At 32.5% G+C, this 13,147-nt stretch overlaps 1 protein-coding gene across 5 annotated transcripts in view; it reads left to right on the top strand.

Moving 5' to 3' along the window:
* Positions 1-1,038: 1,038 nt before the first annotated feature.
* LOC125071278 (glutamate-gated chloride channel) overlaps positions 1,039-13,147 on the top strand; it is a 28,225-nt gene continuing 16,116 nt past the window's right edge. For 4 of the 5 annotated variants that reach the window (XM_047681449.1, XM_047681451.1, XM_047681448.1 and 1 more), the window contains exons 1-3: positions 1,039-1,127; positions 9,021-9,095; positions 12,830-12,942. In XM_047681449.1, the coding sequence (XP_047537405.1) occupies positions 9,028-9,095; positions 12,830-12,942 (181 nt within the window). In that variant the 5' untranslated portion in view covers positions 1,039-1,127; positions 9,021-9,027. Of the gene's footprint in view, positions 1,128-5,186; positions 5,312-9,020; positions 9,096-12,829; positions 12,943-13,147 lie in introns of those variants that run through there. The other variant, XM_047681447.1, reaches the window with a different exon arrangement.

Below are 13,147 nucleotides of genomic sequence, written 5' to 3' on the forward strand. Positions count from 1 at the left end.
TGAGGTTTATTTTTGTAAGGAATAGTCGAAGATGAATCGAAAAGAATCAGGAACGTATCACAACCGTTATATGTTTGTAGAAATACCCCCTGGAAGGTAAAGAGCTTAATCATATAGCTATAGATGATCGTCTTATTTTGGGAAATCATTTGGATCACCGAATTATTGATTTCTAGGCTATATATATATAAAAAATATTTGTACTTTACTGATATAATCTGTAATTAAAATGGTGGCAAAGAGTAACTATTGAGTTTCGTGCCGGTTCTTGCCGGTACAATCTAGTTTCCGAACCGGTAGTAGCTTTACATTTAATTCAACAGTGTAACATGACGATTCAAAAGTGCTTTTATGATCCTATATAAATATATACATATAAATTACATTCTAGGTGTCTAGGCGTGTTAAATAGACAGATTTTCCTGTAACTATGGAGACTCCAGATAGATGTATTGTTCCGGTGTGACGTTGGTTCTGGAAAGGTGAATAGTTAAGTGTGAGTTGCTTACGTTCTATGGTTTTATTGGTGAGAGCCCAGATGCAAGCACCCCTGGCGTATGACGCGCATCCATTGTATGAAATTTATGACAACCTGTACATTACCGTTTTAAAGTTTTTCATATAATATCTTCCAGTTTGTATCTTAAATATACATACGCGACTTTAAGCCTAATTGTAAAACAATTATGTGTTAAATTCAAATGCATTATTTACTGTAGACGTGTAAACTTTAAATTTGTATTCATAGTTAGTCTAAGGTCATAAATGAAGGCTTTAAAGTAGTATAATTTTTTTTGTTTTTTAAAGTTGTATTTGTTATTGGATAAATTATGCGAATAATTATTTTGTCCGCAGCACCCTCGTTAGCCAGGTAATGAACACGTTGCACGTTACAACGCTCACCTCCCCCGTCTGGTCCGGAGGCTGCGCGCTACCCCGATCGATAAAGATGTACTGCACCGCCCATCCCGGGCCAGTCTGCGCCCGGACGCCGCCGCAAGCCTTTTTCTAAGAGCGTTTTTTTATTATTTTTTAACATTTAGCAGTGGTTTTTTAAAGCCCTTTTCTAGAGTCCCTTTTCGACAGTGCGCGCTCCGGAGTTTTCTGGAGATGGGACGTAGCTAAAGGTAAGTATTGTTTTTTAAAACTGATCACCAATTTTTTTTTCACCATAAACAAAAATAGATAATCAACCTCTTTTCTGAAATAATAATTAGGTAATTCAGTAGAAAGATTACTCACTTTTATCGATAACGTCTAGATTTTTTTATATATTTTTATATAAAAATAGCATAGGATATTTCTTATATTTTCGAGCTAATATTTTACATAAAACGTTTACTTAAATATTAATCATTAGCAAAGTATTATTTTTCCATTTTATTTCAATTAATCAAAATTTTAATTGTGACGTCAAGCTCAACGCCATCTGTTGGTGGAAAACATTGGCGACCTCGCCCATATTTTGTCTGAAATACAATGCAATTATGGCGCTGTGGATAAAGAAAGAATCTACAATGGAAATAAAGTGTCGAATTGTATTTTATATTTAATGTACCAAATCGAATGCATCTGGGAACAATTTATATCCCATTAAATAGAGCTCAGACGCCATTATTAATTCAGATATATTTGACAGATTCCAAATAGCGGCCATATTTGTAATGGCGACCGAGAAGTTTCCAATATATTAACGATTATATTTAATCTTTATTAAGTTTATGTTCATTTAAATGGGTTATAATTCTACCTATTCATACTAACATTGTTTTACGTTTAAGTTATAATCATGGACTGCATCACGATTTATTTTTAAAAACTTATTGCCAAAGGTCAAAAAAAATTTTTGCATTACTTAAGTGTGGTTTGTTAACTATTGATTTTCATTTGATATAACTAAGACTATATGGGTTAAGTGTTAGTAGTTAATCTACCAGCAAACAACCATATCTTGAGTAAGTATGATGTACGTGAGTGAGCCTTGGGCGCTGTCTGCCCTGCATGGGAAGAAAACGCTAAAATAGTGTAAACAGCCTAAAGATATACGACCTCCTTAGAGATATTAAAGTTTTACCTTCGATCCTGACCTTGAAGGTCCGTAGCAACAGCTAAATTTGATTTATGTAATTATATCGTGGCTAATTAACATATGTACTATGGTCTTAAAATAGTAATTCCTTTCTTTTATAAATCTTTAAGAAAAATGGAATACTTTTTCGACAGTGTCATCGGTACGTGATAAATGAAAATCGGTAAAAATATTTATACTTATTTTTTAAGTATTACTAAAGTGCGTTTGGAATAATACGATATTTAAATATCTAACCTCAATAATTAACTAAATAGCATTTAGCATTAAAATTAATGTTACGTGTGGCGTGGCGTTTATCAGATTTGAAGTTATATTGTAATTTTTTTAGTTGCGTGGCACCGTATGGTACAACAAATTTTTATCACATTAACAAACTTCTAAAATAGTTTGTATTAATTTGTTGCGTTAGATATTTCGTTTATAAATCTACATAAGTATTTTATTTATAATTATGCGAGATTTTAAAATAACAGCTAATTTCTTATTAATTAAACCGTACCTGTACCATCGCGAGGCAAACGCCTGTCTTTTATTTACTGGCAAAAACCTCATGAATTATAAGCACCACTGAATTTTCATGTGCTTAATTTGTGTTTATAATTCGGTGAAGGAAAACATCGTGAGGAAACCTGCATGTGTCTAAGTTAAACGAACTTCTGTATCCACTAACCTACAATGGATTAGAGTGGTTAAATGAGCTCCAAATCTCATGAGGAGACTCAAAGGGAATGTAGGCCTTAGCCCAGCAGTGGGAAATTTACATGCTGTTATTGTTGTACAAAGTTATTTGGTAACTCTTTCTACTTTATTTTTGTTTGAATTGGTTGCTTTTGACGTTTGCTATTTTAAAAGTCCTTCCGCCGCGTCCGTACTCTATAAACTCCAGAATAACTAAACGGGTTACTATACGATTTTCACTAACGAAATGATTCAGTAGGAAAGTGTAGAATTAATTAGGATTTTGTATAAATTGGCTGAAATATGACGATGACTGTTGGAGTTGTCGGAAAAAATATGCTTATGAATATAAATGTATATTATGATATATACATTTTCTGTAACCCTTTATTCTACTTGCACGAAGCTCTGTAGAACTATTCTGTAACAAGAAACTCGAATATCACCGCAGAAAACGGACGTGAAATATCAAAACGTTATATATGACGTTGACTATATTAAATAAAAAATATATATGATACACGTATCAAAATGGGTAAGTCGATTGTAAACATTTCACGAGAGAAATAGGCAGAAAAATCTTACAGAATATCACTGTTAGTTTTTTTTGGCTTTTATTTGTTTGTTATTTATTTTTTAGAGGGCACAGATTATTTCGCCAATGTCACGTGCGATAGAGAAGACACGTCACAAGAACTGAATATTGACATTTAATTTTCGAACTTTTTAAATTTGGAACTAATAGTTTAAAAAAACGATTTATCTTGATTATGGAATTACGACAACGAAAACAAGTAAAATCATGGTAATTGATCGATATTCTAAATATATAATATAATCAGTTTTCTTAAAATATAGGGTTTTTTTTTTTAAAGTTTTTAGGTGATCAGGCCAATAGATCATCTGATGTTATGTGGTGCTTCACATGGACATTGGTGCCGTAAGCAGTTCCAACCATTCCTTACATCGCCGATGCGCCTTCAACCTTCGTAACTAAGATGTCTCTTGTGTGTTAGTTATATTGCTATATGGCTTTAAACCCAAACACAACAATAATAAGTATTTCTGATTGGCGGTATAAACTATAATGAGTGCCTACCCAGACGGGCTTGGACAAAGCATAACCTTCAAGTTAATTTTGTTTTGAATATCAGTTCTTATAAATCTGTTATATTAATTATTATGTCTCCTCTTGGCGAAGGTAACGGTTCTATCAGCCAAAAGGATTTTGTTTAATCTATATAAATTATAATTCGGTTAATAAGTATCTGCCTAATATATATTAAAATAAAAGGCAAGTTTTAGTTTTATTTACTGCGATACGCAAATTCCAGGAAGACACGAGGGACAGAACACCTTAATTGCTTAGGTTGGCGAAGCATTGGTTATTAAGGGACGTCGAATAATCAAATAACGCCTTTGTCTATGGACCATTCACCATCAGGTGACACCTATTTCATAAAAAAATATTCTTTATAAAGGATTTCGCGGCAGTTCTTTCTTTGATGCACCAACTGCGCAGTAGATGGCTGAGTACATTAACAAGTGTGCGCAACAGATGTACTCTATTTCTTCACTCCTTATCTAATGGGATGCGCTCCAAGCTGCTAATGAAATTATTACTTGATAGAAAAACCCGATAGGTTTTTCTTGACAGATATATATCGTGGTCATAGCTCATGATAATGGATCAACAGCTTTACTAGCAGGGGATGAACGAGGGAGTCATAATATCTGATACGATTTTTATTGCTGTTATTTGAAATACTTCTATGTACCTAAATATAAATATAACTCGTAAATATATATTTAATTAAATGATAATTTAATGACGAAAAGAATTAACTATAGAATTTCTTGACGTTTCTTCTCGGTAGTATTTACTTTTCGATTTTTATTTTTTTTCATCAAATTGTGAAAAATTCGAATATCTTTTTAGAGCCTATACGAGAAAATATAATAAATTATTGCGAAGTATATTTTTATATTGATTTTTTTATTTAATAGAGCCTATATAATTAAGCCAATAGTGAAATTATATCATATTATTAAAAACTTAATTATTAATATGTCATAATAATATCATGTCATATAATATCAAGTAGCGACGAAGTACGACGTTCGATAAACAAGTTAAATTGAATATAAAGGAACCGTTAAAGTCGCAAATAGACCTGTCATGGTGACATTTACATATTTTGTTGTAGTTCAAAGGTTGTAGATATACAGCCACGGGGCCATGGCTTCTGCGCAGATGCACTGCATCTAGGTAGACGTCTCTACTAGCTGATTATACTTGACAGATTACGGTTACAACGACAGTTAGTAACGAGCTGTCTTCATGGACGGACGTGAACAATATTAAGGAAATTAGTGGGATATTAACATGTAAATTATTAGACAGTTTATTTAGTATTTAATTTGAATAGTGTGACATTTAGAAGTGCAATTGGCAAACGTGCGCTGTGGTTATTTATAAAGGCACATACTTTGTGTTTTGAGAATACGCGCGCGCATTCTTGGTTAGAGATTTAAATAAAGGTATGATAAATAATTAAAAATAAATATCCTTATTGGTTTGAATTTAATAAGGTTATTTTTTAAATTATTACGTATTATGTGAGATAATTTTTTTGTTATTTAAATACTTTTTTTAAAAATATAAGTGTCATGTGGCTAAGGTGCAATGTGCATTTCACAACTTAAAAAATACATGATAAGTAAAGTGATATTATGTATTAGGGTGATTGTAAGTAGTACCTAATTAGAGTTATTTTTACAGCTTACCTTTATTTGCGTATTCCGGTAACTTTTCTGAATACTTGGCAATTTTCCAATATATTTGATGTTAGTTTTGCTGTCACTTTTTTACGTGGGAAAATTTGACAGATGATGAAAGATTTTTTTTTTTTTAAATCTGTGTTGAATTCTTTTGGAGACTTATTTTAAATACAAGTGTAAAATTTTTCACGTCTGACATGATATATAAGCAACTGAATTTATGACAGGGATTTTATTAATCTGTGGTATATTTTAGCGAACTTAAATCAACATTTATTTTATTGTCATAATATAAATGTCGACTGACATTTATCTTTCTCGCTTATTAATCATTTTTTATTAAGAATTTGAACATAGCTTAAAAAAATTCGGATGTAAAATTAAATTCAAACAAATACTTAACACACATTTATTGTTATTCTAGATGTTAACTTGTCATCATTGTAGACGTTATATTTAAATCAAAGACGAAGTTTTATTAAATAATTTATAATGAAATGTTATAAACTAATGATTCTGTCTTAGTGATATCTTTTTCTTAGAAGCTGGTAGCATCGGCGTTTTATTATCGCTTCAGTATTGTATAAAACTTATCTAAATATTCTGTTGAATTGTAGCCACAAATTTCCTAATTCAATGTTGCCATTACAAAATAATATAGGAGTAACAAGACTAATTAGTATATAATAATAATCACATTGAGCAACAAACGGTATGCTATAAAGTCTATTCGAATAATATTCAGATTTAATTTGATCAACTTGACTGCCAATTTAAATAGATAATTTCGCCCAGATTTGATCTCACGACTTTTATTTAACTCTAAAGTATATAGATACATTGTTATTTCGTGTAGCAGATAAACACATTGATAGATACAGATTTCGGAGTGCTTTAATGCTCTAAGTAATAGAGATTATTTTCTTTACCCAATAGTGGGCCAGTATGGGGTATAGGAAATTTGGTGGGAGGGGTGTACTAAATTTTGAAATTAGTTTAGACAAAATAATATAATGTAACGTAGGTTGCATTATTTATCGATTGCCGATAGCGACGCAACTTCGTTAGTGTCATACGCCATTTCCCTCAAACTAATTTATTTACATCCGCCCTTTTCAAAATGGCGGTCGGGAGCTGATACAATTTTCGTTAGTAACTTATTTAGAGAGGGAGCGTCGAATGTAAATATGTTTTAGGTGCGGAAGTTACTAGGGTTAGTTAAGGTAAAATTGATTTTGTCTGCGATTTTAGTTGACTTTTAAAAACGTTTTTGTTGGTTGTACTAATTACTTTACTTGGTGCGAGGACTTAGGTGCAATCCTGCCTAGGTAGGTTCCCAGTACCACTAATCAGATATTTTACCGATAAACAGCCTATCTGCTCGTTTGCATGCCTATATTATAAAAAAAAAACTTAATTGTATGTGAGCTATGTAATTTTTTTATTCTTAAGCCTATTCCGTATATTTACGCACTTTTTTGTATTTATAAAACTAATAATAATATCGGAATCAATAAGAAATGTAAATTACAAAAAAAACCTTCTTAAACTTAAAAGAAAATATAACCTTTAAATATAATTATAATTGACCTTAGAAATTTAGCTTGGCTCTACTTTTCTATTTACATTTCAATCATCGGTAGGACTATCAGCAACTAAATAAAAATTAATTCGACTGTTCTACTGATTCTAAATAAAAAAAAACTTTCCTTCATATTCTTTATTATCCATGACACTGGCAGAATAGTTTGTGCAAAATATAGACTTTAATAAAAAAAATGCATGGCGTTATAAACTTACGTTTCACACGTAGTATGAGTTGAATTATGGCGTAATAATACCTTCGTAGCAGTGCTTTTAACAATCCTTTGTGGAGTCAGTTGGAATAGTTCTCGGTGTAATTATAGGAGGGAATGTTATAGTGTCGAGTATTTGATAAAGCTAGGCGGAACTATGATTGAAGTCGTGCAATTAAATTTAACAATTTATTCATAATAAGTTTTGTTATTAGCAGTATCGTGAATTTGTATAGGAATTTCGTATCGTTCTTTTTTGTTTCATATTTTATAACGTTTTTCTGAAATGGGTAATTTTTGTATTATTATCATTCGTTTTATTCATAAGTCTTGTTTAAATATTAATTCACTAGATACGTTATTATTATTATTATTATAGCGTTCTCCGGCATGTACCTACACACATAGCCTTCTGGGGTACTGTCATAATAGATATTTACTGATTTTGATCTGAAAGTATCACAATCACAATGAGACTAAGACTTGTCAAAAATTTTACTACTTTTTGAAATTTTGAATTTAATCATATGACATTTTCCTCACGAAATAGAAAGGTTAAATTAAATTTCGCATTTATATCAGTTGGTATGTGTAAATACAATGAAATGAGAAAATGATGCGCTACACCATAGTGTACCATGTAATATGGTACGATTGAATACGAAAATGAAAATCTGTGTTAATTTAAAATGTATGCAAACGAAAGCGGTAACATTAACAAGCTTAAAAAAGCTATAAATTTTATCGCTATTTAATAATGAACGATAACGTTTTAATTATATCTGTGCACATATAGTTGCATGTTGGCTTATTGTACTCGTATGACAGAAATTTACAATTTTATACGCACGCGACCACGACAAACATCCACTGTTTATTTTATTGTGAAAAATCGTGAACGTTACTGCGAGCGTGGCATGCAGCGGGCAGTCACATAGTCTACCCCCGACACCTGGGTTACAACGCGAGCATCTTAACCGATGACTGCGACAAACCCAGGCTACACCCACTGAATATTCATGTGCTTAATTTGTGTTAATAATTCATCTATTCATTCAACTTGAATGTTTATAGTTTCAATGTAATTCTGTCACATGTGTTGGGAAGACGTATTGAAATTCCCTAGTGGGATATATTCTTTAATAAACCTCTCTCAATAAATGGGCTATTGTTGAAATCTGGCTAGTTATCCCAAGATCTTGAGACAACAAGTTCTTTAACTTTATATATTAAGATATACAGAATACTAATCGCATATCATGATGAAGTTTAAATCTATGTCGCTATTGAAAAAAAAAGTACAATAAATTTAAACAGATTAATTGTTATGCCACACGTTTAAATATAGATTTTATATTATTAAATTCCAGTGCTAATATAACTATGTTATAAATAGTAATAGTGTTTGTAGAGAGTGTAGTTGTGATTCGTAATATGCGGTAGGGTTTTCAGCGATATTTAGTATTATTGTGATCTTTTGGAAGGGTAAGTGAGCCAGTGTGACTACAAGCACATGGGATATAACATCGTAGTTACTAAGGTTTGTGGCGCATTGGCGATGTGGGATAGTTACTATTTTTACCATCATCTATGTAGTGGTGACCTATAAATAAACATAAAGTTCAAAGTAAGAGGGTGTTTTTTCTGAAGTTTTTTTTTGTGTTTTTTTGCAGACGGAGGATGGACGTCACTCGGCCATCATGCGCCCTCCTTGTTCTACTAGTGCTATACATTTTAAACCTCGCAACGTAAGTAAACACTTTTTATGTTTATATATTATATTAATTGAAAGTCTGTGTGTGAGAGAGAGATAAATAAATAATAGTAAGTGCATAAAAATAATACGTGCACTATGTACGTACTAATACGTGTCTTCAATATACGATCAGTCAAAATATATAAAAAAACTATAAATATATAATTAGTATAATGTTACAACATCGTTAAACGTTACCGCTTCGCGCTTCATGACTAGTAGACTATAAGTTTTCTCAATGATTGGGCTATTTAAAGAGAAAAGTTTTTCCGAGTCAGACTAATGAAGTCTGAAATTAGCAAGTTCACAAACAAACTTGATGAATAGTATAGATAAGATACAGTAGTGTGTGAAGTAGGACAATGAAACGAATTTTCGCCTATGCAACACGGAGACTAACATTGTTGCAACATCTGCACTAATATTATAAAGTCGCAAGTAAATCTATCCGTTTGTTGCTCTTTCATGACCAAACCACTGTCACAATCATGCTTGAACTACAAGAAAGGACATAGTTTACTTTTTATGATTAACACCTGACAATCAAAACCTAAATCGTGAGCGAAACTGCGAGCGACAACTAGTTGCATATATAAAATAAAAAAAATCTAAATATAATATTCAATAAATACTAGATTTTCGTCTGGAATTCGTTAAAATAAACATTTAATTTGTGAAACGATAATTCAAGTGTGTCGCAAAACTATGTGACGGAAATTAATCTGGAGTCTGCGAATTCAACACTGTGATGTATGATAGTAGTTTCATAAATGATTTTAGAAATAAAACATAATATTTGCTAGCTGTGGTGTTTAATATTTCGTAAAATTATTCTAGAGGGAGAGAAAAGTTTATTTGTAACAGACAAATTAGAGAAAAAGTAGCAGGATATTGGTGGTCGGGCTTTGAGTAAGCCCGTCTGGGATCTTACCGTCCACTCATCATATATTCTATCGCCAAGTTACAATACTCAGTATTGTTGTGTTCCGGCTAGAAGAAGTTGTGATTCGTAATATGTAGTAGGGCTTTCAGCGATATTTAGTATTATTGTGATCTTTTGGAAGGGTGAGTTAGGCAGTGTAAATACAGGCATGGTGCATAACATCTCAGTTGTCAAGGTCGGTGATGCATTGACAATGTATGGAATGGTTAAAATTACCAATTTCTATGGGCTGTGGGACTTACTATCTGGTGGCCCATTTGCTCGTCCACCTATGCAAATATGTATTTATTTAAAAAACAAAAATAATTAATTAAATTGAAAATACAACATAAGAATTTTATATTAAACCCTTGTGACAATGGCAATAGGTAAGTCTGTCAGTCAGATGTCTACCACCTAAAACTGATATTCAATAATCTGCGGTTATGGTCGATGATGATTAGTTATGAAAAATTGAAATCCTTTTTGCGATCAATCCAAAAAAGTATACATTGTTAGAAATCTGGTTTAACAATGATCTGGAAAGGTATCTGATCCGACTGGATGCGGAAAACGTCTCTGCCTTGTGTATATCCTAAAGCGGTAGACTACAGTTCACTGATTGATAGATTGATAGATTGAAATGCCATCGCATTTCAACAAGGGTACGGAACGTCTGTGAGATTCAATAAATATTGATGAAAATACGTAATTTAAAAAAATAATCGGCGTTAGTTACTTTACGTTACTTGGTGGTAGGGCTTTGTGCAAGCCCGTGTGAGTAGGTACCACCCACTCATCAGATATTCTACCGCTAAACAGCAGTACTTAGTATTGTTGTGTTCCGGTTTGAAGGGTGAGTGAGCAAGTGTAACTACAGGCGCAAGGGACGTAAAATCTTTGTTCCCAAGGTTGGTGGCGCATTGGTGATGTAAGGAATGGCTAATATGTCTTACAACGCCATGGGCGGTGGTGATCACTTACCATCAGGTGGCCCATTTGCTCGTCCGCCTACCAATATCATAAAAAAAACATACAGTTTTAATGTTATTTATTATATGATTGTCAATGATACTGTTTGTCTATTTGTACTAATATTATCTCCGAAATTAACGATCAATTTCTTAAATCACAGATAGAAATTTCACAATTCGTGAGTGCAATAGGGTTTAAATTATATTTAAATAATATCATTGTCTTCATCGTCGTCATCGGGCGGGCGCCAGTGTTCAAATATAACGTCGAGGAATAAATTTGACAGTAATTAAGTGCATTATTTCGCAGACGTGTCGCTTTATCTCGAGTCAAGCAATTGCTACATTTAAATAGAGACGATAGTATAGCAACAGGAATTTGAACTATTTACGAATCCCAAGGTTAATACGTACTCGTTCCAACTATGCTGGTATTTAAAGAATTCAATTGAAAAGTATATTTTTTAATGAAGAATTATTATTGGCAAACTTTAAACACGGCTTCATGTGTGGTCTTTCATGTGGATTGTATTTATGGACCGTGCAACAATTGAATTTTTGTCGTCAACATTAACAGCCTGTAAATTTCCCACTGCTGGACTAAGGCCTCCTCTCCCTTTGAGGAGAAGGTTTGGAGTATATTCCACCACGCTGCTTCAATGCGGGTATGTGGAATTCACGTGTGGCAGACTTTCGCTGAAATTAAACACATGCCGGTTTCCTCACGATGTTTTCCTTCACCACTGAGCACAAGATGAATTATAAACACAAATTAAGCACATGAAATTTCAGTGGTGCTTTTCTCGGTTTGAACCCGAAATCATCGTTTAAGATGCACACGTTCTAACCACTGGGCCATCTCGGCTCTTTTGTCGTCAATAGTTAATAATTAGTTTATGAATAAGTTATCAAGATGAGGCGAGTTTTTTTATATAATGTGCAAAGAGGTCACCTGATGGCACACAATCGTTCAACACCCACCGCCCAATAGACATTGGTATCGTAATTAATATCAACCATCCCTTACATCATCACTGCGCCACCTTCCTTGGGAGCTAAGATGTATCTTTTTTTTTATCTTGTGCCTGTAGTAACACAAACGTGGTCTCACCCCTCGAACTAGAACACGACAATAAAAAATATTTATGTTTGGCTGTAGGATTTGTGATGAGTGGGTGGTACCACCCAGGTAAGCTCAACGCTCAACAACTAGCTACATTTTATTCAATGACTAAAATAAATAAAGTTACACCAAATTGTATTGCCACCACTGAAAGTATGTGAAAAAATTGAATTGGTTTTAAATTGAATCTACACTTATATCGCAAACAGACTAACAAAATTCATAAAAGAAATGAAGAAAATGTCGCTGAATTTGAAATAAAAAATGTAATGTCGAAAGTTCTAAATAAAATGTTAGCTAACAAATGTTCTAATAGAATGTTAAAAATAAATGACGGGTAAGACAACTGAAACCGAAGCTGTCAGACGGTTGAAATGTTGACATTGTTCCCAATTACGTATTAAGAAATTAGAAAGAATTGTGTTTTTATAGGATTCAGAAATGTTTACTTTTAAAATGTAGAAAAATATTTTGTCTCTATTAAATAATGGAAGGTTAAATTATCTAGGTGATGGTAGATTCTCCATTCCTTATTTTTTACAACATCAGACCAATCATGGAACCTATGATGTAATTCACCTTCTCTCGTCTCGTTTTATTGGCATTAGCTGTATATGTAATGTCAATGATAAGATTGTCAATATAATCAATTGATTCATATATTTTTTTAAAGTGGACAACAAATAAATTGTATTGCTCATGTTCAGATGTATGAATGCGAAGATAAACTTCAGGGAGAAAGAGAAACAGATCCTGGACCAGATCCTTGGTCCAGGACGTTACGACGCCCGCATCAGACCCTCCGGAATCAATGGAACTGGTAAGTAACTCATCTTCATAATTATTAAAAAATACATCTAAATTATTTATGAATATGCTCCATATAAAATCCAAACTGTAAACTTTAAGTGATGTTATGATAAGAGGCACAACGCTGCTTCGCACTTTATCATTATCTAATTGAAAAATATCATTATTTGTAGCAATTGCAGTGACAAAATTACGTAAATACTTTTTATGTAATT

The sequence above is a fragment of the Vanessa atalanta genome, chromosome 19, assembly GCF_905147765.1.
Source record: "Vanessa atalanta chromosome 19, ilVanAtal1.2, whole genome shotgun sequence".
Lineage (NCBI taxonomy): Eukaryota > Metazoa > Arthropoda > Insecta > Lepidoptera > Nymphalidae > Vanessa > Vanessa atalanta.